Raw genomic sequence first — 24,358 nt, forward strand, 5'->3', positions numbered from 1 at the left:
AAAGCTATGATGAGCTGGGAGACGAGTTTAGTTCCAGCGATTTATACTCCAAAGTCGAAATTATACTACTCGAGGGTCGAAAATATGAAAGGATGTCATTATCAGAATTTCACTGGCAGCTCATGGTGTTTTTTTTAATTTTATCAAAGTTGCTACCATCCGGCAAACGTTCAAAAGAAGGCGGGCTGAATAAGGCAAGAATATTATCGAGGCGCAGCGTTGACGCATTATGTACAGTGTTATGTCGTTGCGATGCAAACCTATTTATCAACATACCACGTGACCTCAATCAAATAGAAAAAAAAACATATCTAAAGATGTACATGTATACCCGCATTTATTTATTTATTTATTTATTTATTTATTTATTTATTTATTTATTTATTTATTTATTTATTTATTTATTTATTTATTTATTTATTTATTTATTTATTTACCGTATATAATAGTAATAACATGTATAACAAACTCAAATTTTTGTAATGATTAATTAAACATAGCAAGCTAAACGAAATACCTGATACACAGTCGAATGTATTTAAATGGGGTATCTAAAAAATAGAGGTAGAACATCGTACATGCACGCCCATTTAGTCTAATCCAACTGTCTCAGTGTCAAATCCTTTAGTTTATATTGTCTCGGTGATGGGCAATTTAATATTACAATATTGTAGCCGGTTTCCGCGATGTAAAATTCGGTTTACAATTATGAACCTGATATTCCTCTAATTAGACCAAATGGACAGAAGAAATTAAACCAACGGGAACCAGCTAGCATTTAATGTATTCTAACATTACGTATACATTTAAAATAAATATTTCACTAGGGAAGTACCACGTGCGCAACCCGCGTCTGCCACACCACACCACCGCGCGTGCGCATATGTGTATATACAATAAGGTATTTTAAATTTAGTTTATGTTTTAAACAGTGAGGGTGAGTACGTTCTGTGCAGTAGTACCATATGACAACAGGCGGAGTAGCTTTTGTTACACGCACACTGCTGGTAGCAAAGCAATTCCATATGATGACATAAATACATAGGCACCGTGATTATCGCTACGTAATTTCTGACAGTTCGCTGTCGTAGTGACCATGAAAGGGGACGACTATATGTACACAAGCGCTTACATCTACTATACGTGTATATGCGAGCCGTGGCTGTGTAACTTCACTTTCAATGATAGCTACGATAGCTCAGAAGAGAGTTCATTTTTTGACTCGGATTACGTGTTTGATGACAGCATTTGCGGCAACAACGATAGCGATGAGATACCCTTTGCTAGAAGGATAACATTGATCATTGTCTACGCATTAACCGTGATGGTAACGATCATTGGTAACACTACAGTCATTGTGGTACTGTCATGTGGATCCAGAAGCATTTCCGAATTGAATAAATTCATCATCAATTTGGCTGTAGGAGATATGATGATGGCAATATTTTGTATGCCATTCACGTTCGTACATGGATTACTACGAAGATGGGTCTTTGGCGAAGTTATGTGTCCATTGGTTCTCTTCTTGCAACAGGTTAGCATTACTTTGAGTTTAATGTATTGCTTTACTGAATTTTTTTTGCATGCTCCCGTTTTATTTGCCAATGAAATAACGGAGCACATGCTCAAAGTGAAAATTAAATTTATTTTTGAAATCTCAAAAATCGCCCCCAAAACAGTGAATGCATTGGGGATAGGCCAGCTATTCAGTTGAGGATGGCAATTTTACCTTAATTGTTATTACACGCGGGACCACATACACTGTTCAGGAAATATCACAACGTCCATGCAAATCAACACTGAATGTCGTGTCGAATATTCCCGGATAAAGGCCTAGGGAAATTGAAGGCAAATCGCAAATTACGTTGGCACTGTGGTTAATCGCTGACGATCAACTAACAATTAATTCTCACAATGAACGAAGTATTCGTTTACGCGTTAATGGGCGTTCTCAGGCTCCCCGCATCACGTGTATACACGTTCATGAACTATTTTTTGTCTTCACATGTATATACTTCTTACATGTTATGTACACGGCTAGAGCATGTCACATTTATTTTTTGTTCTCGTACTCACTACGGGCAAATCTAGTGATTTGCTATTGACAAATAACATCGGCGATGTGATCTCGGTGCAGGCTGCACAACTATTTCAACTAGGAATTATGTCATATATTTATAGACATATAGGACGTGTCGCTGAATCTCCTCTATCTTGCAGGTACTCGGCGACTTGGCAGGGTGAGTGGAGAGGGCGAATAATTCGATACCGGACTGTTTTATGAAATGCACACCTAAAACGATTTCAGTCACATTTCGGACCGCTCGTTGTTCAAGTTCAAGTTGGCCACTTTGCCCCAATCCGTAGGTGACCTCGATATATTTTATAAAATTTACGAGCCTATATTCTCATAAATAAAAATTAATTACAATGTTAGCCCCATATCATGGAATAAAGTTCATATTGCATTTCGTCCCCAGCGAAGAGGTTGGTCGAATTAGTTATGATAGTACCTGTTTATTTCACATCTTAGGCGCTTCAAAGTACAATAGTCTTGTCACCCGCTTTTATACTTTATTTTATTTATACTTTATTTAACGATGATAGTTTAAGTTACAACTATTATTGTGTAACTAGTGTCAGGGCAACATTTACAGAGTAAATGAGCGAAATATCTATACGTTCACACCCGATCGCATTAGTTGTCATAGTTACATTAATAATTATTTATTTACATATAAACATTCACGATATGCATGCTTGGAACTCAGGAGTGTGGTACAATTCCGAATACTGATGAAGTTGTCGTTCTAGATGCCCAGGGAAGAACCATATAAAGAGGTTCTCTGACCGATGTTAAATATAAACTCGATGATATAAATGTTTTATTAGCCAGGCGAGTGAGCAGGTCATGGGTGTCATTGGTGCAACTTAATAATTTGTTCAACTAGGGTGGGGTAATATTATTCACCATTGTATATATCATAAGAGTCGTAAAAAATCAAATTGTTGATACACAAATAAAGTTTAACTGCACTGCAGACAAGCAACTGCCTTTTCGACTACTGTTGGTCACATGCTAGTGAGATCACGTGACCGTGGTTTACATGCTATATCGTTATAGACAAAGCAGGTAATTTATGCCAGTAACAGAAAAGGCAGAATTGATTAAAAGTAATAGCCACCCTTGACTGAGACTATTTAGGTCGTCCATACGTCAATGGATTGGCGGCAATGAACTGTTGAACGAAGCTAATTGTGGCATTTCAGTGACAAATATTGCATTTCGGTATGAAATAAAACTACGCCTCGAATTCTGTTTAACTTTGACAGCGAGTGTTTTGCTAAACGGTATTTTCTAATATGCTCAAGTAGCAGAGGCTGATGTACGTCGTACGTTTTCTTACAATAAACATTATGTTCAACGCAACTAAGGGTTATCAATGTTTCTAGTTGCTGTTCTGGATAGCTGGAGTAAGATTAGATATGTATTATACTATAATGCAGATATGACGCGTCGTGTTCATTGAAGGTCAGCTGGCGTACAAATGATGATAAAATAAATTAGATTAATTTACCGATATTCACTACTAGTATATGGATTACTGCTTGGTACTAAATAAATGAACAATTTGTGGAACAAGTTTTTCAAATTCTTACAAATCATGAAAAATATCAAACTTTCACAGCTGGTCCGTTTGGGCAATATTAACAAAATACGGCCGAATTCACTTTCACGGGCTTTTGAAACCGAAACCTTGTCATCTAACTGTAAGGCAGTCGCTGATTGGCTTTTGATTTTTATGACGAATTCGGTTTTAAAACCCCGAAAAAGTGTACAATTTTCTTAGTGTAATAAGTGTTCAAAAAACCCGACGAAATCGGTCGAATTTTGTTAGTGGTTAGCTTAATGTTGCCTGAAAGGACTCGGATCGTTTGTCTGTGAAAGTTAAATATTTTTTATGGATTTGTAGGAATCTGAAAAACTCATTTCTCAACTTGTCTCCTTATTTAAAGCGGGAGAGTCGTCTCCTGCGCATGCGTCAGATGGCCATAGCGTGTCATTGTTTACAAACAAATGTCTACCCACGAGCCTTTGCGTTTTTAGCGTGTGTTGTTATCGTCGCTTGGGACTCAACTCCCGCGCGTGTGCAGGTGACGACCCTCCCGCTTTAAGATGACTGTCCCATATAGTAAATGTTAGTAAATTAATCCTATTTATTTTTTATAATTTGTTCCCCAGCTGACTGTGTATGTGGCATGCCATATATAGTGCGTGCAAAATAAATTGTTGGTGGTTTGCACGACATTCGTACGTCACAAGACGAATGTGTACTTCTAACATATGTCAAAATACACCGATATGCGTTTATTTCACACAAATCATCTACCGAGCCGTTAGTTCCATCGTACTTGGTTATAAAATTATGGGCACGTTGGAAGATTGTTATGCGCTAGCTTCACGGTAACCGTTTTTTTTTTATAAAAATAATAAAGTGAAAATGGTGTAACAACGGACAGCATATCTTACAATACACGATGTATTGAATTTTATTCATATGTTGTATTTTTCACATTTTTCAACCATGCTCAGTGGATTGTTTTTAGTTGATATTATTCTCAGATTTTCTCGTCAATATTTGCATATGCGGTTCAGCTGTGGTAACAACTAAGGTACTTTAATTGTGAAAGTATATGTGTCTGACACGTGTTGTTTGTTGTTGTGTCACAGCAAGGATTTTTAGGAAACAGAATATAGCGCATGGATATTATATGTTTAAAAGATTGCGACATCACCTCCACATTGTCTACATATCTGAAAAAAAAACGTTTCAACTACTAGCTAATAGAACGTTATCCCTGGAATAATGGTTTTAATCTTCTCCACTATCCCCTTCTCTGCACTGACTAATGAATCTAGTTTGGATGGGTATGACCATACTAGCATATGTAAGTCGTATAATCCATTTTTGTCAGAATAAAAAAGCTCGGTGACCTCAAACCATGTTGTTTATCGTCACGAATGCGGGTATACATGTACATCTTTAGATAAGAGACTAAGGATCACTAGTAACGCATGCAGATTAAGTTGCTCCACGGTGACAGTTGATTCGAATCCAAGAATCAATGTAACACAAATGTAGGCCTTATAATAAACCTACCACAATGAAATCAATAAACTGTTTTCTGATTGATGGGTGTATACTTGGAAATGTACTAAATTGGGTGCGGTAGATGCTATTTTTTTAGTTCAGTCTGTTTTGAAAGGCTATAGAGTTTGGATAATTTAAAACTAGAATTATACATGTTTTAAAGTGAGGGTTTAGGTGCAAAATAATGAGGGTCGAAGTGACAAAAATAGACAAAATAAAATATGGTTACAAAACTATTGGGACATACCGCCTCGGGTGTATCCGTTGATATCGATAGTTTGGTGATATTAACAAAGTTCGGATCCTCCATGACTTTTGGGTGATAATCTTTCATTGAAAGAATGTTATTCCAGACAATTTCTAATGATATAATGAGTGACCCATAATAGTGGATTTTTTCTAGTCATTTTCATACGACATGATATTATATATCGTCAACAGAAACTAACATTACAATTTGTGTGTGAGCGTCGACAGCTTCTAAGTTGTAGCACGGCTTCACACATAAGTTTTGAACCCTGAACACAATTGTACAGTATAAAATAATTAATTTTTGGAGTGGTCAATATATCCCTTGCTATAACGACACGTTGGCAACCTTTTAATTCAACTTGAGGTACGTGTACTCAGCGGTTAAGGTCTCCGGACATCCTACGACAAATTGGCAAGCGGTTCATTAGGGAAGCGAATCATATTGTGCGTCACTGACGCAGTCCGGCTTTAAAACAGAACGTTTTTAACAAATATCTGAAACTATATTGTGAAAACATTCCGTCTAGTAAATTGCCAGTAAAATGTTTGATATTAGTAACCGTTGAGGTTATCAGTGACCGAGTCTTTCAGTTAGTACTTGTGGCTTCTCCGCTAATACAGTGAATTTTATCATTGCTTGCACAATGTACTGTGTACACATCGCGTACCCGGAATGAGTTGCGACATAAGTAGATATCCCTAAGTGTTTTTTCATGCTATTTTGACATAGATCATGAATCTATCCAAAAATAATTAAAGCTTTAGGTGATTATTTCTCAAATGAACTGATGCCTAGATATATGCGTCGCCAAGTTCCAAAAAACGAAAACTCATAATTTTGTTGTCACGTGACATTTCAATTACATCATAAATATAGTGAAACTAAGAACTTGATAGCTCCCAAGCTTTTAGAAGTAAGTATCTCAAATGGTCGATAATAGCTTCATCTTTGCGTTAAAAAATCGAAGAAAGTTGTTTGCAGCAACATCATATGAAGTGTTCAATTAACCGATAAGTTCAGAATGCACGTGCGTGATCGTGTCTGTTTTCCGTTAATCAAAACCAGACTAAATCAAGATGACATCCAAGTACTGAAGCACACATATCTGTCAATACTAAAGCTTTATTCCCCCATATGAATTGTGGAAGTCATTTACAAAGTTTAGCTAGGTCATGCAACATTGCCAATTGTAATGATGATACAATCTGGTGTAGATCAGCCAGAGTTTCTTTACAAGAGGAAGAGAGGCTTCCATGTTACAACCAGACCAATGCCCTTCTTGAAGTTTCGTAATAATTGTTTGAAATATGATCAATCTGAGTGTTTTCTCTTTACTATCGATTGTTTCAGACATTCACTAAAGTGCGTGTTTGTTTCAAAGTTGCATTCGCAGTTTTCGCCGTTTGCATGTCAAAATATTACAGAATATTGTGTCTCAATTTTAATATATTTCTCGACAAACGCTTAGAAATTACTACATCCGTATAATAAATCCGTTACTATGGTTACCCATTGGATATCATTCGGATATGCAATCAAACAGTAATCTCAAGAAAACATTCTCCATGTTTTAAAGAGCTTACTCTAGTTTATGTTTTACTCACGTCTGAACTATTTGTAGAAATATAAAAAATGTTACCCGATGGCAGGAAACGAGATTACACGCGTTCTTATACTTGATTAGTTTCGAATCAAAGATTTTAGATGTTAAAGGTCGCGTCATTTCTTGTGTATTCCCCAAGCCTTATTAGGCTGTATGGGAATCACCACATATGATAAAATGCTCACTCATATTTTTCACCCGAAGAACGAAGAATCAAGATTTAGTTGCGGCACGGCTGTACCGGTCGTCTTGTGTGAAGCGGCAATAGCTTAAAAATAGTTCAAAATATAACTACATGTCCCAATCTTACCGAAATACTGTTTCAATGGACAAAGGTACCCTACACAAGGCTAATGTCACATGAATTGCGATGTGGAAACTGAAAGTCGGATAGTTAGTCGCCATTTTCGTTGAGATCGGTCACGTGAGTGGTACATCTGATTGTAAAAAAGTATACGACGCACACAATTATAGGAATTTGCTCATACAATCCCTAATGAGAGACCGACATTTGGCCCAGGGCGCAAGGTAAATTTTAATCTTGTACCGTAATCCCTGATGTTCGCTTTAAAAAAAACTGGATGCCTATAGAAGGTGCCATCTAGAGACCAGGACTCAACCCCGCGGCCATCTTTGTTCATGTAAGTGATTTCATGTACAACGTCGGTATATAGCATATATGCTATGCTTTCAGAGTTCACATTTCTGCTATAACCATTACAAATTGGCACTTATCGCACAGTAAATGTTTTATTAAAATTAAAAGTGGGAAAAAGTCACGGTTATTGTCGCTTTAATAAATAAGTATTTACCACGCGGTAGTTTCATACGTTAGGGGTAAAGTCGTCTCTTCTATTGTCCATGTACAAATTACAGGTGTATTTTTGAAATGTAAGAATGTATGAAGCACTTCGAATACTTTCCAAGTATAAACTACAAGAACAACAACAACAACAACAGCAATGATGACGACGACCTCGAGAGAGATGAAATCTTGACAATTTACAACTCAAGAGAGCACACTATCTAAAAAGCCATGACATTTATAACATCATGCAAATTACTCATAGGGCACAATTATGTTATTGCGTCTGAACCTAACGTCTACATCTGTTTGTGTATACAGAATATACAGCCAAAACAAAGTCAGCTTGGACGTTCAGTTGTGAGACATGACAAAATAAACGCAGCCAGTGATAGATTTTGAGAATAAAACAACAAAATAAACGCAATCAAAGACGCCGACTACGCGCGCTGGAAATGAATAGAACACGTTGTGGCAAGGAGTCTCGCCTGCCTCTTTTACTCATGGAAACGCACACACACGTGCTATTTTTGTATATTTTGGCAAAGAAAAAAACACCGCAAAGGACAAGTTTAAATCAAATTTGTATTAACGTAACAAGAAAGCAACGGTGAATATATGTTTATCAATCATCAAGCTAAATATTCGATGTTACATACATGAAGCGAACTGCGGCGGTTATGTGGCTAAGACGGGAGACAGTATTATTATGCTCGTCTACTACACGTTCAAGTAATTTCCCGATAAAAACGTGATTAGTATCAGCAATAATGTCTAGTACTGCAATGGATAATTGCGTATTATTAGTTTTCATCAGACATATCCCTGTACAGGATTTTTTGAACAATGTCTCATATTTCCGAAAGAATATTCGAGTACTAGTTGGGACATAGACCTTAGAATATGTATTTTAAGTTCTATGGTTGGCGTAATACGAATTGAATACTTAGTATCCATATGATCTTTCGAAAAATTAGCTAAACAGTTCACAACCACGATTTGGTGAATTGGCGAATTTTCAACGAAGACAACGGCCCCGGTTATGAAATTATTTCGTTTTGGGGGGAGAAAAAAAAAAACTGAAAAAAATGATTTTGACAAGATAATTCAGAAATTTATATTAAGAATAATTCATAACGAAATATATTCCATATGCACCCATAAATTATTTTCATAATTACTGATTACACACGAATATTACAGAAAAAAAGATAATTTGCTATATTCTTGTTTGCACGTCATGTTCACAAAATCGCAGACAATTGTTTGTAAGGGGTGCCCTTTGAAATGGCAAATTTTCTCGATGCCTTAGCGAGTACTCCGCGGGGTATAAAGCGTGTTCTCACACTAGCATAATTTTTCTCGAGTTCACGCATCGCTTTCCCACAGGCACAGTGCGTTTGAAAATAGCGTTATTATATTAGGTGAGTGGCTGGTGAGACCGCGTCACAACGCGTTCTATTTATTTCCAACGCGCGTGGTCGGCGCATTTGATTGCGTTTACTTTGTATTTTTATTTTCGAAATGTGGCACTCGCTACGTTTATTTTGTCATGTCTCGCAACTGAACGTCCAAGCTGACTTTCTTTTGGCTGTATTATCATATAATACGCAAACAAACATGAGGAGAATTACCAATAAAACCATTCAGGCAATAATAATTGGTCTGTATTCATCTTGTTAGGGGATCATGTGGCCTGTGGGCGGTCTTATAACAAATACTAATCAGTCAGTCAGCGTGAACGTTCGATTCATTATTTAATAGAAGAAAAACATTATATTTGCTTACGGCGTTCTCAGCTTGATTAGACACGCATTGCGTAGTGTGAATATGGCCATACATGATACACACTGTCGGTCAGTTCACGTACGTATGAAAAAATGGTTATCCAAACATAATCAAACATATGCCGTGGAAAAATGTCAATTATTAATATTAGTCATTATACATTTTCTCGTAACTTGACAATTGTAGATTTTTGTAATTAAATGAATATCTTAGTATGCAAATACCATGTTTGGTTTATGAAATATTACTATTTTACTCGGATATATATTATCTTATTTTTGTACAATCATATTTATGCGCCAAAATATGTTGTATACTTATATCAAAATAGTAATAAGCAGATTATTCTCTTTGAAACAACATATATCCAAATTCAGGTAATTTGAATTCAAATCGTCGCGCCTTAAATGTTGAAATATTAGATGGGACCACAACAAAAGGATTTTAGTTTTGAATCGGACCTCTTGGTAGGTTACGCACATGAAATAACATCTCGCCATGTGTGAATGTGTTATCTGTAATTATGTATGAATGAGATTATGTGTAAATGAACATCATTATTTGAGTTTAACTGCACCGATTACATAAAAATCGTTCTTTGACATCATTATATGATAATTATTGCTGAACGAGCTTAATACAGTTACAAACAACTCGGCGTATTTGAAAGTGCATAATAGTTCGTGACATGGAATAACCGGGTGTTCATTTCTCCACCCTTATGTCATTGCATAAGTAGCGTATGACATGTAACGTTAATTTGATTTCTACATTTACTTAAGATTCTTATCAACATTGAAATCCATTAAACCTGTAAGTGCTCTTTAGATGTTTTGCGTAATTCTGCGTATGTGGAATGTATTCACATGTTGCCCCCGGTGAATTTCATAGGTCACCCGAAACCGAACTTTGAAATATAAACTACTTAAATAACATTAGTAAAACATTGAGTAGGATAGACTACTGCCTGGTATTTCGCCGTATCAGATTTACATGAACGGTTGCGTTTTTGTAGTTTTCAATTCAAAAGCTCTTCATTCAAAGTATCGAATAAGGAATTTAGCACCCAAAACAATGATCTAATGTGAAAAAGCATCTGAGACGTTCCATTCGCAACCGCGGTTAAATAAGAAGGGCTCTGGAACTAGCATTCATCGATTATTAAAAGTACATCGAATGGCAACGCAAATTTGCAACCGTATTTCGGCGTTATATGGTTTTATTCGTGTAGTTTCTTCTTAGTGGCAACGTCGATATTTTTAAAATTCCTCTCAATCGACACAATAGAAAAACAGACGTTGTTCAGCGCTGTATGTCCAATTGAGTTTTGAGAATCGACAAAACTCCGGGTTCATGAGCGAGCTGCAGACGTGATTCAATTTTTAGGTATCGTTTGTTTAAACTATAAAAATGATTATCACGCTTCTCATTACTACAACGCAAGTAACGTCGTATCATCTATTTTATTGGACACAACAAAGTTATCATCTATAGTGTCGATACATCGATTATAGAGTTACGTATGATACGAATGTTGAGTTTATAATTTCACAACTCTACAAAACGACGAAAAGTGAAACTAAACCAGTCAGGTATTTTGGCAGGAAACGCAGTTCGGAGAAACAACTACTACGACTCATATTATGTAAAGTTCGTAAGCAATTCGCACTTAAAAAGGAACTCAATGAGACACTGCATAGTATAACATCCACTATAACAAACAATGTTATATCCTGTTTTATGATAACCTCGTAAAGCTAACGTAATTTGAGTTTGATTGAGTTGTTGATTTCACTATAAACATGCAGAACCTGAATGCAATTATATTATCTTTATGTTCCATCTTTATGTAGTCAATGTGTGATATATTCAAAAACTTCGGAATTATGACATTTAAAAAAAAGAAACACGACGAAAAATGAATCTCGATATTTCGACATTTAATCTCTCACTTTCGACTTGTTATATTTCGTCTTTTAATGACAAAATGTTGATGTTAGCACAGAGGGTCGGACTATCCGATATTAAAACGCAAAGTTGAAAACGCCACAGTTATTGGTATGGAAAACACAAACTGAAAGCTAAATTTGATTTTACAGAATAAGAAAAAATATTAATAATAATACATGGCATAATAACAATTGTATGGAATATTGATTCACAAAATGGTGTTATGGTTTTTTTTCTGTATTTTGTTTCCTATAGTACGAATATTTAGAGAATATTTTTGGGCTGTCAATGTACTTACGGACAGTCGGATGCATTGGCAATATGATTACTAATTTGGGAATGCATTTTATACGTAACTTTTACACATTTCAAGTGTAATGTTTCCTGTACCCAAATGAACACTTTTTTATTCGCCGACAATTTGCCTTTGGGAGAATTAGAAATAGTGCCTTACATACATTCGGCCTTAAAATACAAGCACATATTACCGACAATAGAAATAATATGTTAATATCATCATAACAATTGTCAAACAGTTTATCAGATATGGTGTAAATTAATATATTGATCCACTAAACAATATTATAGTTGTTTATTACACTAATCTGTCATGCTTTATGGAGAAATGTATAATTTTGCTCGGTGGTAAATAGTGAAACAAATATTACACAATCCCGAGACTGCAAAAAACATGCATTATTTTTTTTAAATATGTGGTACTTTAATAGCTCTGCTTTGAAGCTTACATGGTTGTACATATTAGTTTAATTGTGGCAGGGAACCTGTATACGATAAGGCATACGCCCATTTTTATACAAATTATATTTACATGCAAGGCCGCATTGTTATTTATTTAAACAGACTAACTGTTTTTGTACGTTGGACAACGTAGTCAAATCAGTAAGAGACAGATATATGGACTTGATGGTATACGTGAAGTGATGTCAGATGTAAGCACATCATGCTCGACATATGGTTTCTGTTTGAAACCTGTGATCTACATCTGAGATCATCATCACCTGTGATCTACATCAGAAAACTGATATTGATGCCATCTGAGATCATCATCACCTGTGATCTACATCAGAAAACTGATATTGATGCCATCTGAGATCATCATCACCTGTGATCTACATCAGAAAACTGATATTGAAAAAGTCTGAATATATACTACAGGCCGGACATACCAGATGAGCTGGGAAATAGATACCCTTTAGGTAGAAGAGAGTCGAATACTAGTATTGCTGCAAAGATGTGGAAAATTGACGTTAGTTAAAATAAAAAAATCACCTCTCTTGTTAAAGAAAGCTGGTGCTTAGAGTCAAATCCAAGACACAAATCTAAGTAAAACACAGTATAAACAGAGTTTGCATTTTCCTCAATTTCAGAATAAATTGGAATATAAACGCTCAATTTAGTATTGTCTATTAATAGTACATCGTCAATATATCTGAATGTAAAATTAAACTACTTGGCATTTTTTTTTGTATCGCATGTTTTTAACTAACTTCTCTATGCATTCATAGTCATATGGAATCACAATATATTTCCATAGGAAGGTCGATACTTTGTTGAAAAATATGTCCTCCAATCTCAACATGTTGTCATTACCAAATCTCAGTATACTGAAAACCTTCATTGTAGACGTTTCGCGCAATTCTTATTTCTCAAGAATGTAAGTTGAATCGTGTCCGACCACTATGGATTTGTAGAGACTAGAACCACTTTTAATAAAAATATACTTGGCGACGAATGCTCTAATGTGATCCACCCAGAACAATAACCTAGCTGTTAAATTTTAGCTCGTTCGTATTAATAAAAGTGCAGCTATGTAAGCTTTCCTCAATGCTAAATACTCATAACAGGCTAATATAATGTCAATAAAATAATATATAAATAACATCGAATACAACTTTCTGATAACCTTTATTGTCATTTATTACTTTTGGTATCCTTCTTTAAATACTTCAACATTTATTTGTTTCAATTTCCTACAACGCACTACATACGCATAGTCTGAATGAAATAACTTTCCAATAATGGGAATCAAGTGTATGGCTAAGATAGTGTGTGGGGTCCTGAATGTGTTGCTTTAAACTGTTGGGTAGATCTACAAATAGTTTATTATTTCTATCACTATGATAATCTACATGAACATTCATATCACCGACAATGAATACGTGACCAGATTTTAGCAAAACATGCACGAGGTGAACTGCATGCTTTGAGAACTAAAACCACGTGGTACAACCGCCTCCATAAATTCATATGACTACGTTCCTAAGTTAAAATTAAGGTACACCCCAATTTTGCTCAATAAAGAGATATTCAAATTAGGTATTCAAATTAAACACTGCAGGTGTGATATCCCCGTGCTAGCATCTTCATCAGATTTCAACCATGTCTCGGTGATCAGACATATATCGATCTGCTCTTTGTTAATAAAGTAAACAATCAAATTAGCCATGTTCTGACGGACTAACTAACATGTAATTATGACTGAACGATCTGTCAACAGATAGTTTGTGATGTTTGTTAACCAAGTCAGCATACTTACACTTAGAAATAGTAATAGTGTTGGCATATACTTTCGTAGATGTATGGGTTCCGAACTTGTCGGGTAAAAAACACGGGAATTTAAACACACTTCAATTCGTCTCGTAGCAGCACTGATATATGATACTGTTATATAATTTTACAACACAGATAATGCAGGGTAACGATAGAATGGCATTTTCCTGAACTGCATATGAACAATTTAATAACTCCTTTGACATCAATACCGATATAATGTTGAACTAAGATCGTCACCAACAGTGTGTATCTACTAACAAAAACAATTTATCTATTTTCACTTTTTGATAGAATTGTTTGACTTTTTCATAAATGACCTGTTTTTAGTAAGAATTATTGTTTGATAAAGGTTATTTGTTTGTAAGTACAATTATTGAATCCAGTAAGCCCGAGGTCTTTAATAATACACTCATAATAATATGACTTACAAGAAAAAAACACACTATATGTTGAAAGCTTTACCCACGGGGACAACAGCATAATAACTACCACGTGACGATGATCATATCAGGGAATCGAGTGTTTGTAAAATACAGACTTTGGCGGTTCTCTATTGATGCACGACTCAAGTTATGGTTTCGACAGTATACTTCACGTCATACTTCACCTCAATCGCATGAAAGGCTGGATCACGCTTGTCGTCTGCGTTTTATTTATATTGTGATTTGCTTTAGGCACAATGTTTAATGATTGTGTAGTTAACGTACTCCAAAATGAGTATTCGCCGTTTTCGATTTCATTAGACATTATAATTGAGCACGAACAAGAACCAACAATATAGCATAACAACATTGGCATAACACACAAAATGATCACATCACGTGACAACGTATAATTGATATAGTTCATAATCTGCAATATGTAATGATGAAAACAATATTCGACAACTATTTTATGCTTCCCAATTAGCCAACATTAAGTAGATAATGGATATTTATTGTAATGTTCCACAATGGCATACAATTATTAAACGCTACTGTCAGTTTGTTTACACAAACATAAAATGGTAGAGTTTGTATCATAATTTTTCAGAGGTTTTGGACGAATGGCCTTTATTGCACACGGATACGATCGATTTATTCCTTGTACTTCGATGGGGTATGGAAGAATGCGGGTTACAGACTGAGCACTGCAAATGAAAAAGATGAAAAATAATGATTATTTATTGACATACTTAATTTTGAGAAACCTGACATTATAACACAACAATAATTGATAAATCTTCCCACAATTCCTAACTAAACCATTCAAGCAATTACGTAGCTCTGAATGCAATAAATAGTTCAGAGAGAGAGAACTGAAATAATATGGTTGGAACTATGTCATGTCATACGCAGATCTTCGAACTAAAGTGGTAAATATAGAAGTTGACATTTAATCTGTTTAGGAAGATTTTAAGGCTTTGTTGTTCATTTCAACGGTTAATAATTTGTCATATTTTGGTAGCCTGGGTGTGAGCTGTACACTGTAAACATTAATATGACACCGCACTCAGTCTTGGTGGATTTGAGGTCAACGCGTTCACGCGTGCTGAAAAACTTGATCAACACCAATAGAATTCTCTTCTGTTATCGAGTCCATTCTTACGTATACCATAGTTGCGTAGATCAGGGAAATAGACGCGATGGCGACAGAGATTAGAACTTACACTATTTTAGGTGGAAAACAAGTCTCGTTCTGCTCTCGCTCTTAACGAAACTTAATTGAAATAATCAATGACTATTCAAATTCCCACCGACGTATCTTTGATAAGACTTAACTAACATCTACAGTAATATGATATATTAAAACGTAGTACCCATCTCAGCTTATGCGTTAACATTTACTAATAGGTATTTTCGATACATAGATATTTCATAATTGATATATTTCTCGAGCCCGCTAAGAATTATAGGTTTTAACAACATCGGGAGAAGCATGTCGCTAAACCGATTCTATAAGTAGCTTATCTACTCTTTAGCGCATTCATAATTCCCGTCAAAATGTCGGTGGATATTGTTATATTTCATGTATTTTTTGACGCATTTGAACCAATTGGGTATAATTTCCCATTGGTTGAAAAATATTAAAAAGTTTGCAAAAATATATACGTTTTAATTAAGTTAATAGTAACAAAAATTTGCGCTGACGATCAAAGGGATAAATGGGCGTTGTTGCTAAATGAACACTCAAAATAGCACGGTACGTTACCATAACAAAATAAATTCTTTTAATCGCATCATAGAAAAATATGTGACAGAAGGACATACATGTTGCTTGTTTTTGTTGATAAATTGTGCTGATATTTGTTAAAATTAATATACGTAACCTTTAATCAAACTCAAAATTTTTACTATATGCTCGTTGAGGTGGCGTTGCTTCCAAAAATATTTGAACTGCATTGCCCTTACACTCGTGTGGGCACCATGTTTTTTCAGTGTATTCCGAACACACCTACATGACCACCCGGGGGGGGGGGGGGTTAACGCCTACCATTTTCGCTCACACACTGTGTACACTCCAGACAATACACCCTAATACACTGTTTTGAAAGCTAAGATTTGAATTTCAAAAGGTAAATATATCTTCGCCTAGGCCTATTAAAAGTTATCTGTAAGTTTGTTGATTTTCAATTAAAAGTTTCGATTCTGCGTCATGAATACCTCCAGTCAGTCCAGTCAATTATTTGAGGTAATATAATTCGTCGCGCATCTCTCTCATAATCCTGTACTAAGCCAACTTAACCAACAACACACTCAAATACAGAATAATATTTAACACAGTGTTTTGTTCTTCTTTTTTTGTCACTCAATAACTTTCTTCATAAATTAATCATGTAATACGACATTCATCCCTTGTTTGGTAGCATGTCAGCATGTAGAACCAAACATATTGATATTTATGTGTGCGGACACATTTTGGTCGTTGCCCCTATAGCGTATAAAACCATACTTCATGCAGACGTTTGTGATTTCTAGTTAAACCCACTGTTGGAAATAATGTAAAAATCAGTGTTCAGTATAAGGAAATTGCGTGTGCAAATTCGCTGAATAAAGGTATCTGGAGAAGCTCTGTGCAGTAAGAAAGGAACAGTGTTTGGTTTTCTGTCAGTATGCATTGACTGTATAACATCAATGCAAATCTCAATTTACAAAAAGCACTCGGGCATATCCAGTGTTTGAGATACAACAGATAGTAAGACATTTGTACTGATACGGAAGCCTATTTTGGCGAGTATATTTGCTACCTCTATAGGGAAATTAAGAAGTTAGATGTGTATGAAGCTGTAACACAACATGTACTATAAAATCTATTATAAGTAGAAAATGTCACCATACCCAAGACAGTGAAGTGAAACGTACATTACTCTATGTGAAATATATGAAGAAATCCAACATAGTCCAATAAAATAATCCTAAGGCATATAACAGCAGAATGTACATTTCTCTTGCCACTTTCAATTAACCCATTATTTAAAATTAATAATTAAATAAAAGGACACTAACCCAACCAACTAAACAACCAACCTAACAATCAGCCAACTAATCAAGCAAATAGGAATACGCAAATGGAAACAATTAATTACAAATAACTAACCAACAACACACACATCCACAATCAATCAATCAGTCAGTTATTCCAGGTAAATATTCTGTATAAATTTCTTGAACAACTGAAATAAGAAAATCACATAAATTCAAAATTTATTATTGTACTTGTCCTTTAGCAAAACGATACAACATTATTTTCAGTCATTACATTACTTCTTTTGCATTTGCAGATCTCTGTTGGAGTGAGTATATTCACACTGACAGCTATTGGAGTCGACCGTTATCAGGCAGTCACTAACCCAATCAAAGCGAAAGTGTCAACGTCAAGAACCAAGTTTATCATACTCGGCATCTGGTTATTATCACTTATCATATCAATAGAACCACTGATCAACGCGAGGGCTGTGCTGAAGGAATCCCGTAGCGGTGACTGGTACTACCAATGCGATGAACATTGGTCACATCAGAGCACCGCCATCGTTTACGAAATACTCATGTTTATATTCGTATTCGTTGTACCACTTGGAATACTTTGTTGGGCGTACAGTACAACGGCGATACGTATCTGGAGAAGGTCGTTGCCAGGCAACGCCCATAATGACAGGGATGCTGCTCATCTTGCCGCGAAGAAAAAGGTAACCTTGTCACACTGTATAAATGTAATCGCGATGGGAAAACATATAATAAGTATTCAAACTCCCGTAGGCTGAGAAATATTAGGTACTCTCACTCTCTAAAGTTTGATCAAATATTGGCCTCTATACATTTCTTTATCAATACTTATCCTTAATTTGCAGATTGTTTACCCATATTTGCAGCCTTGGCAACCGTTATATTAGGTTTATATTTTTTTGTATTTTGTTGGAATTGACATGTAATGACATTTTACTTCGTAATTTGTACCGACAATTGTAATTTTATATATATAATGTTATCTTCACATCTCTGGGAAGTACAAATGGGTCATGTGTTTGAGACTAGAAAAATATACATTTTCGTCGTACCATTCGAAGTTTTGAACAACATCAAGTCAATAAGCCCATATATTGAGAAAATCAGTTGCATATACCGTTATTATCTATATTGTTCGCATTTGCCCTCTTGTCTACATTAATATTCTTTCTGTGTAATTAGTCGACGATATCTGCATTTCTAACTCATAATAAACGCTGATGATATTGTTAGCAGGCTCCCAAGAGTCACCATAATGGTTCTATGCAGACGGATACAAATTACACTAAAAAACATTCATATAATGCCACGTGGAAGAAATGACAAATAAATGCGCAAAGCTATAAAAAAGGAGTCAAATAATATGAAAGATATTATCATCTTTCGTATAAAGGCTCATACGACAATATATATTCAATAATATTGTATACCTGTATGGTTTGTCTGCCTATATGAACATAATAGATTAGAAAGGTTGTTCCGTATGGAAATGATTGTACAGCTCCGTAGAATGAAGAGTTTATCAAACTGTGAGAATTCATGAAAAGAAAATTATAACTTGACACATCTTTAAAAATGCTAACTGCAATAGTGTTTCTGAAAAAATAAAAAAAAATCGGTATAAAAAGGAAAGGGTCTAACTGACATTGAGAAATAAACAAAACTAAAACTAAGAGAAAGGTGCTAGATCTCGGATATATGTTGTTGGCGAACCATAACAGCCACTCTGATGGGGTTCCACACGCAGATATATACGTCTGGACAACACTTTGATATAACATAATATAACATAAGTGGATCCGACAGCCGTTGTTGAATATATATATATATATATATATAGATATATATGTATAGATAACAAAAGAATAACAACGCGAAATATGTCAGCTGAGTTAAATCATGACATGACAGAACGTCTCACTTATCTCATGACTAGCCTAAGGTAAAACACACAACATTGCAAAAAAAACGCGTCATTGCTCACGTAATAGAACATGTAGTTCCAAAATTTATGTTTAATATTTCTCTCTTTGAAGTTCCACGACCTTCTAGTCATGTCTTTAGTTGTACGAATTTGATTTAGGAAATAAAGTACCTGCTTAGGACATTCTCGTTTGCCATACTTGTTTTAAAAATATTCAATCGTCAATGAAATGATATTTCTAATGTTGTATAAAAACGCACAAAAAGTTTAATTTAAAAACACAGGGTAAATGACGATTGATGTTATGCTTCGTTAATATTACACATTATTATTATGCACATGACATGATAATATTCTAATTACTCTTTTACTGTAAGTTCACGTTCACCACACGCTATTTTGTCTACATAGAGGGACAAGGCGCTTTGTCGTTGTCGTGCGTTAAAATATCTTGAATTGATTACATATCTGTTTGTATTATGCCAGATATATTGAGATAATTTACGATAATAAAATATGCCTTATTCATTATTTACAATATACGAGCCCAAACTTCATAGTATTAATACAGAACTAGAATTATTACAAGATTACATTTCTTCGTATCTCTCTTTATTCTGTGACATAAAAATGTGATGAATAGGGAAATGTCCATTCCGTATGAGATTTATTATATAGATGAAGCTAATTTTACAAAATTTCATATCCCTGCTTTAAATTTTAAGATACTGATAATTATTAATATCATTATTTATTATTATTATTATTATTGATATTTAGTAATATATTTTATTAATTGTCATTTTATCCTCATGGAAATTTGCACTGTTGTATTTCTTGTTCAGTAACCTAGGAGCCATCTTATAATACACGTACATTTATGTTGTACACCTTCCTACAAGATTTGTAAATTAATATTTGTATATGAAAAACCTATGACGTTATTGCCTACGTTCTATCTTCGCATCGAATACCAACATAAAACATGCTGCCTTCTTATGGGTATTCATAACGATTCTGTGCTCGTTCATCAGAGACATCGTTAGTTTGAGTAACTGTTTCCGAATTGTTGAGAAGTTAATTGGTTTTGAAATGCAGATGTACATCTCCCAGACAAATACAACAAAGAATTTATGTTTGACATCGAGTACGTCGACACGGGGTGGTTGTTAGCCCACAACATTTCAATTTAAATTATTTTTGATGAAATTCCACTGTTATATGTTCATCTCCGACATAAGTTAGAACGCTATCATTCATTTGATTAGTAGGATTGATGAATTGATTGCGTGCTAACATTCCTTATATTTTTCTGAAAAGGTGTTTGTACACAGGATTTATTTTGCCAAAAATCGGTCTGCTTATTGTTCAATACAATTTACCAACAAGAAATAAATAGCAGTACCATTTCTAATCATTTTATCAAGTTTTGTTACACACAGTGTAAAACGAGTGATTCCTGTACGTAAGGCATAGAAGATGAATGTGCTGGTCATTCGCTTGAACAAGACATGAACAATTTCAAGGCTTTGCTCTATTACAGGCTATTTTCTAAAAAAATTCACTCTTAAATACCAATTTGAAGAATTATCGACGTCTCAACAAAAGAACAATATCTGTTTGATATCAGAGTAAATTCTAATACTTCTATGTTTATATGACTACAGATATTAAAGATGCTCGTCATACTTGTCTTTGCATTCGCTGTCTGCTGGCTACCGTTGAATATATTTAACATCATCATAACTATCGACCAACGATATCTGAAAGAGTCTAAATACTACAAGATGATCATCAGCGTCTACCTAACATGTCATTGGATGGCAATGGCAAACAGTTTTATGAATCCCATAATATATTCATTTTTGAATGACGCGTTCAGGGTAAGCTTTCTTTTCTCCGTGATATCTTCGATATTATTTCAAAAAACCAAATGGCCACGAGATCTCGTTGAGAGCGGGAAAACCAAAATACTTCAAACAGTGACTCATTCTTTCCTGTTATCTCGGACATTGTTCCTCTGACCAAGGTAACCACAGTATTTGGAACAAATATAAGTCGCGTGGTGCTCTCAACTCAACGAGATTTCGGCGGTCATTTGCAATTGAGGTATTTTGTTTGATGTTATGTATATTTCAACGCCATTGAAAACACAACTAGCACTATTTTAGATGGGTAAAAATACAACAACATTGGTGACGTGATCCGACTTATTGTCATACTACTGTCATCGTGTCGATTGTTCAGAACAAATTTAATTTAACTTAAAAAAATGACAATTCCTAGTTAAATTTGAACACGTTGCCAAGGAAATAGAACCGGAATCATTATTATCGAATTATTGCTCGAATCATGTAGTACAATTCTGACGCGGTGTAAATTCGACTAGAATATCACATCACAAAATTATTTGAAAACATAAATGGGCGTCTACAAAATTAATAACGCATATTCAAAGCGATATACGCTCATGGGACCACCTAGATTACACAAAGTGGTATAATGAGTACAGAATACGTAATTAATCATACAATCGTTGGTGGGTGTCGTCATTAAAGAACGTAGTGGCCTAGAGTGATGTATTTGTCATATAATAATGTCGATTTTTTTTAAATAAAATTGTTTAATTTATGCTGAAGAATAATATGTGTTATAAATGTGACGTCAATTTTATAGCAGATCAATAGACCGCTCACCCACAAAATGGAATCAGAGTATAAGTTACATACAAACAACGCCTTGCTACAAAGACCCGGATGCGTACCTTGGCATGTTCCTGGTGTCCCATGGAAGCTCGATAATTGCATATTGTCGCGTTTTATTGACAAACAATTAAAACTGTGGTGTCCTTATGTCAACTATCATCATCGAGTAATACACTGATCTCAAGAAATTAATCGTGTATGCTGATACGTGTTAATACTGAAACAAAAACAGTATCCAATTACAATTATGTATTCGAAGTCGCTATGTTAGGTACGCACCCTATCAAGATTCAACCTTCCGTCATGTTATGAGTCAACACATGTGTACTAAGTTTCTGAAATACAGTCTTGCATGTGTAATCCACACAGAAATAGTTTTTGTGTTTTGATTTCACGATCACTTAAACTTAAACGCACCCTGTTTAGCGTTATTGCTTCAGTAGAAACGCGTGCCAGCTTCAAACCAAAGGATTAAGTGAGCTTACAAAATTATTCCTAATTGTTAAAAAAACCTTCACGCTTATCGTCTAAACTTCAAATTTTAATTTTTGTTTCAAGTATTTTTCTGTTTATGTATGTGTGATTTTACAAAGAATGTACTGTAATGTTTAAAACAAACATATCATAGTACGATGTAACACCACAGCGAAACTAATAAGCAACTACACGTCTACTTTTGCCAGTCATGCTGCCGTGTCTTTCAGTCATTATTATTTGCCTAAAGACCAAACTAGGTCATGCGTGGGATTTCCCCGGAGTGGTATTTCCATTAAGCATGCATCAAAGTAATAAAGGTTGTTCAGCATATTGAGAATGACGAAAAGTCATGAGCGATATGTGCTACACGTCTATTAGTTTAAAATAGCTGGAAGGCATAGCCTGGAAATATAGAAATATCCAGATAAAAGGAGAATTCAGTATAGTTCTATGTTTTCAGTCGCTATCTGTTAATGGTGTATTGATAAGCACCAAAGTTTAGATTAGTGTAGTTTTACTTACCGGTATCATACCAGTATATCACATTACAATAAAAATGAGCAATACAATTTTCAGCAAGGCTGTGCGTGATAACAGATATAGTGGATGGAGCAATATACTGTCCAAACCATGCTAGCTCTACATTAAACGTTCTGAACAATTTAACAAGGGGAATATGCAAGTTTATGGTTATTTATTTCATTTGTTGTTTTTGATTTAGGAAGACCTAAAACGATTGACCAAACGAATCAGAAATGGTGAAGCAATGAAGAGCCACAGAAGGCGGATCCGTTTATCTATATCTTCGAATGGAACCAGTCGCTCGTTGAGAAGTGCAGTGACAGCCAGATTCACGATGTCCTCCGGTTTCCAAAAACAAACGGAATCCTGCCTTGCACAGGATAACACTTGAACTCATTTTGGCAAGTGCGTCTTGTAGCAGTAGAAAAGAACAAGAACTACATTCATGATATAGTATATGATATCAATGTACAATGGAATGTATATTCGTATGTGTTTTAATGTGCAATATAACATTTAACATTATTACATACTGTGCAATATATGATGATGTCATATCATTATATAGTGTTCCAAATAGAAATTCGTATTACTCAATGTACAATAAAGTATGACGTCATATTATTACACAATTTGTAATCTAGGATTACGCCATATGATTACATATGTGTAATAAATACGTAATACTTTATTATAATTGATCTGCCTTTGTTAACGTAGTTTTTAATGTTAAATTACGTAATCTTAATGTTTCTGTCTATAATATTAACAACAATTGATTTGAAAATGTAATTTATATATTCATTTTTTTGTAAATATTTTGGGATTGTGTCCAAACGAAATATTTGGGGTAGATTGCATCGGCTATGGGATTTTAAAATAATACAATACATATCTACAAGTGCCATATAATATGGCACAATTTTCCGTCAACAAATATGATTGACACGTTCTACAATATTGTACTAATTTTTAGTTAGATGACTTTAAATCAACAGCATATAGTTGTAGTTACATACGTTTTGCATGGATAAAACAGTTTTTGAGGAACCTTATTTTAATAAACAACATGAACAATCTGCAGCAGCTTTGCCAAGCTGACAATTAACCCCAACGTCACCG

The 24,358-nt window shown here is 34.8% G+C and overlaps 1 protein-coding gene across 1 annotated transcript; it reads left to right on the forward strand.

Moving 5' to 3' along the window:
• Positions 1-1,096: 1,096 nt before the first annotated feature.
• LOC102803345 (prolactin-releasing peptide receptor-like) lies at positions 1,097-23,627 on the forward strand. Its single transcript, XM_085493786.1, has 4 exons — positions 1,097-1,534; positions 17,887-18,291; positions 21,200-21,415; positions 23,436-23,627. The coding sequence occupies exons 1-4, from the start codon at positions 1,097-1,099 to the stop codon at positions 23,625-23,627; spliced, it is 1,251 nt and encodes a 416-aa protein (XP_085349912.1).
• The last annotated feature ends 731 nt before the right edge of the window (positions 23,628-24,358 follow it).

The sequence above is a fragment of the Saccoglossus kowalevskii genome, chromosome 19, assembly GCF_978046115.1.
Source record: "Saccoglossus kowalevskii chromosome 19, keSacKowa6.1, whole genome shotgun sequence".
Classification (NCBI taxonomy): domain Eukaryota; kingdom Metazoa; phylum Hemichordata; class Enteropneusta; family Harrimaniidae; genus Saccoglossus; species Saccoglossus kowalevskii.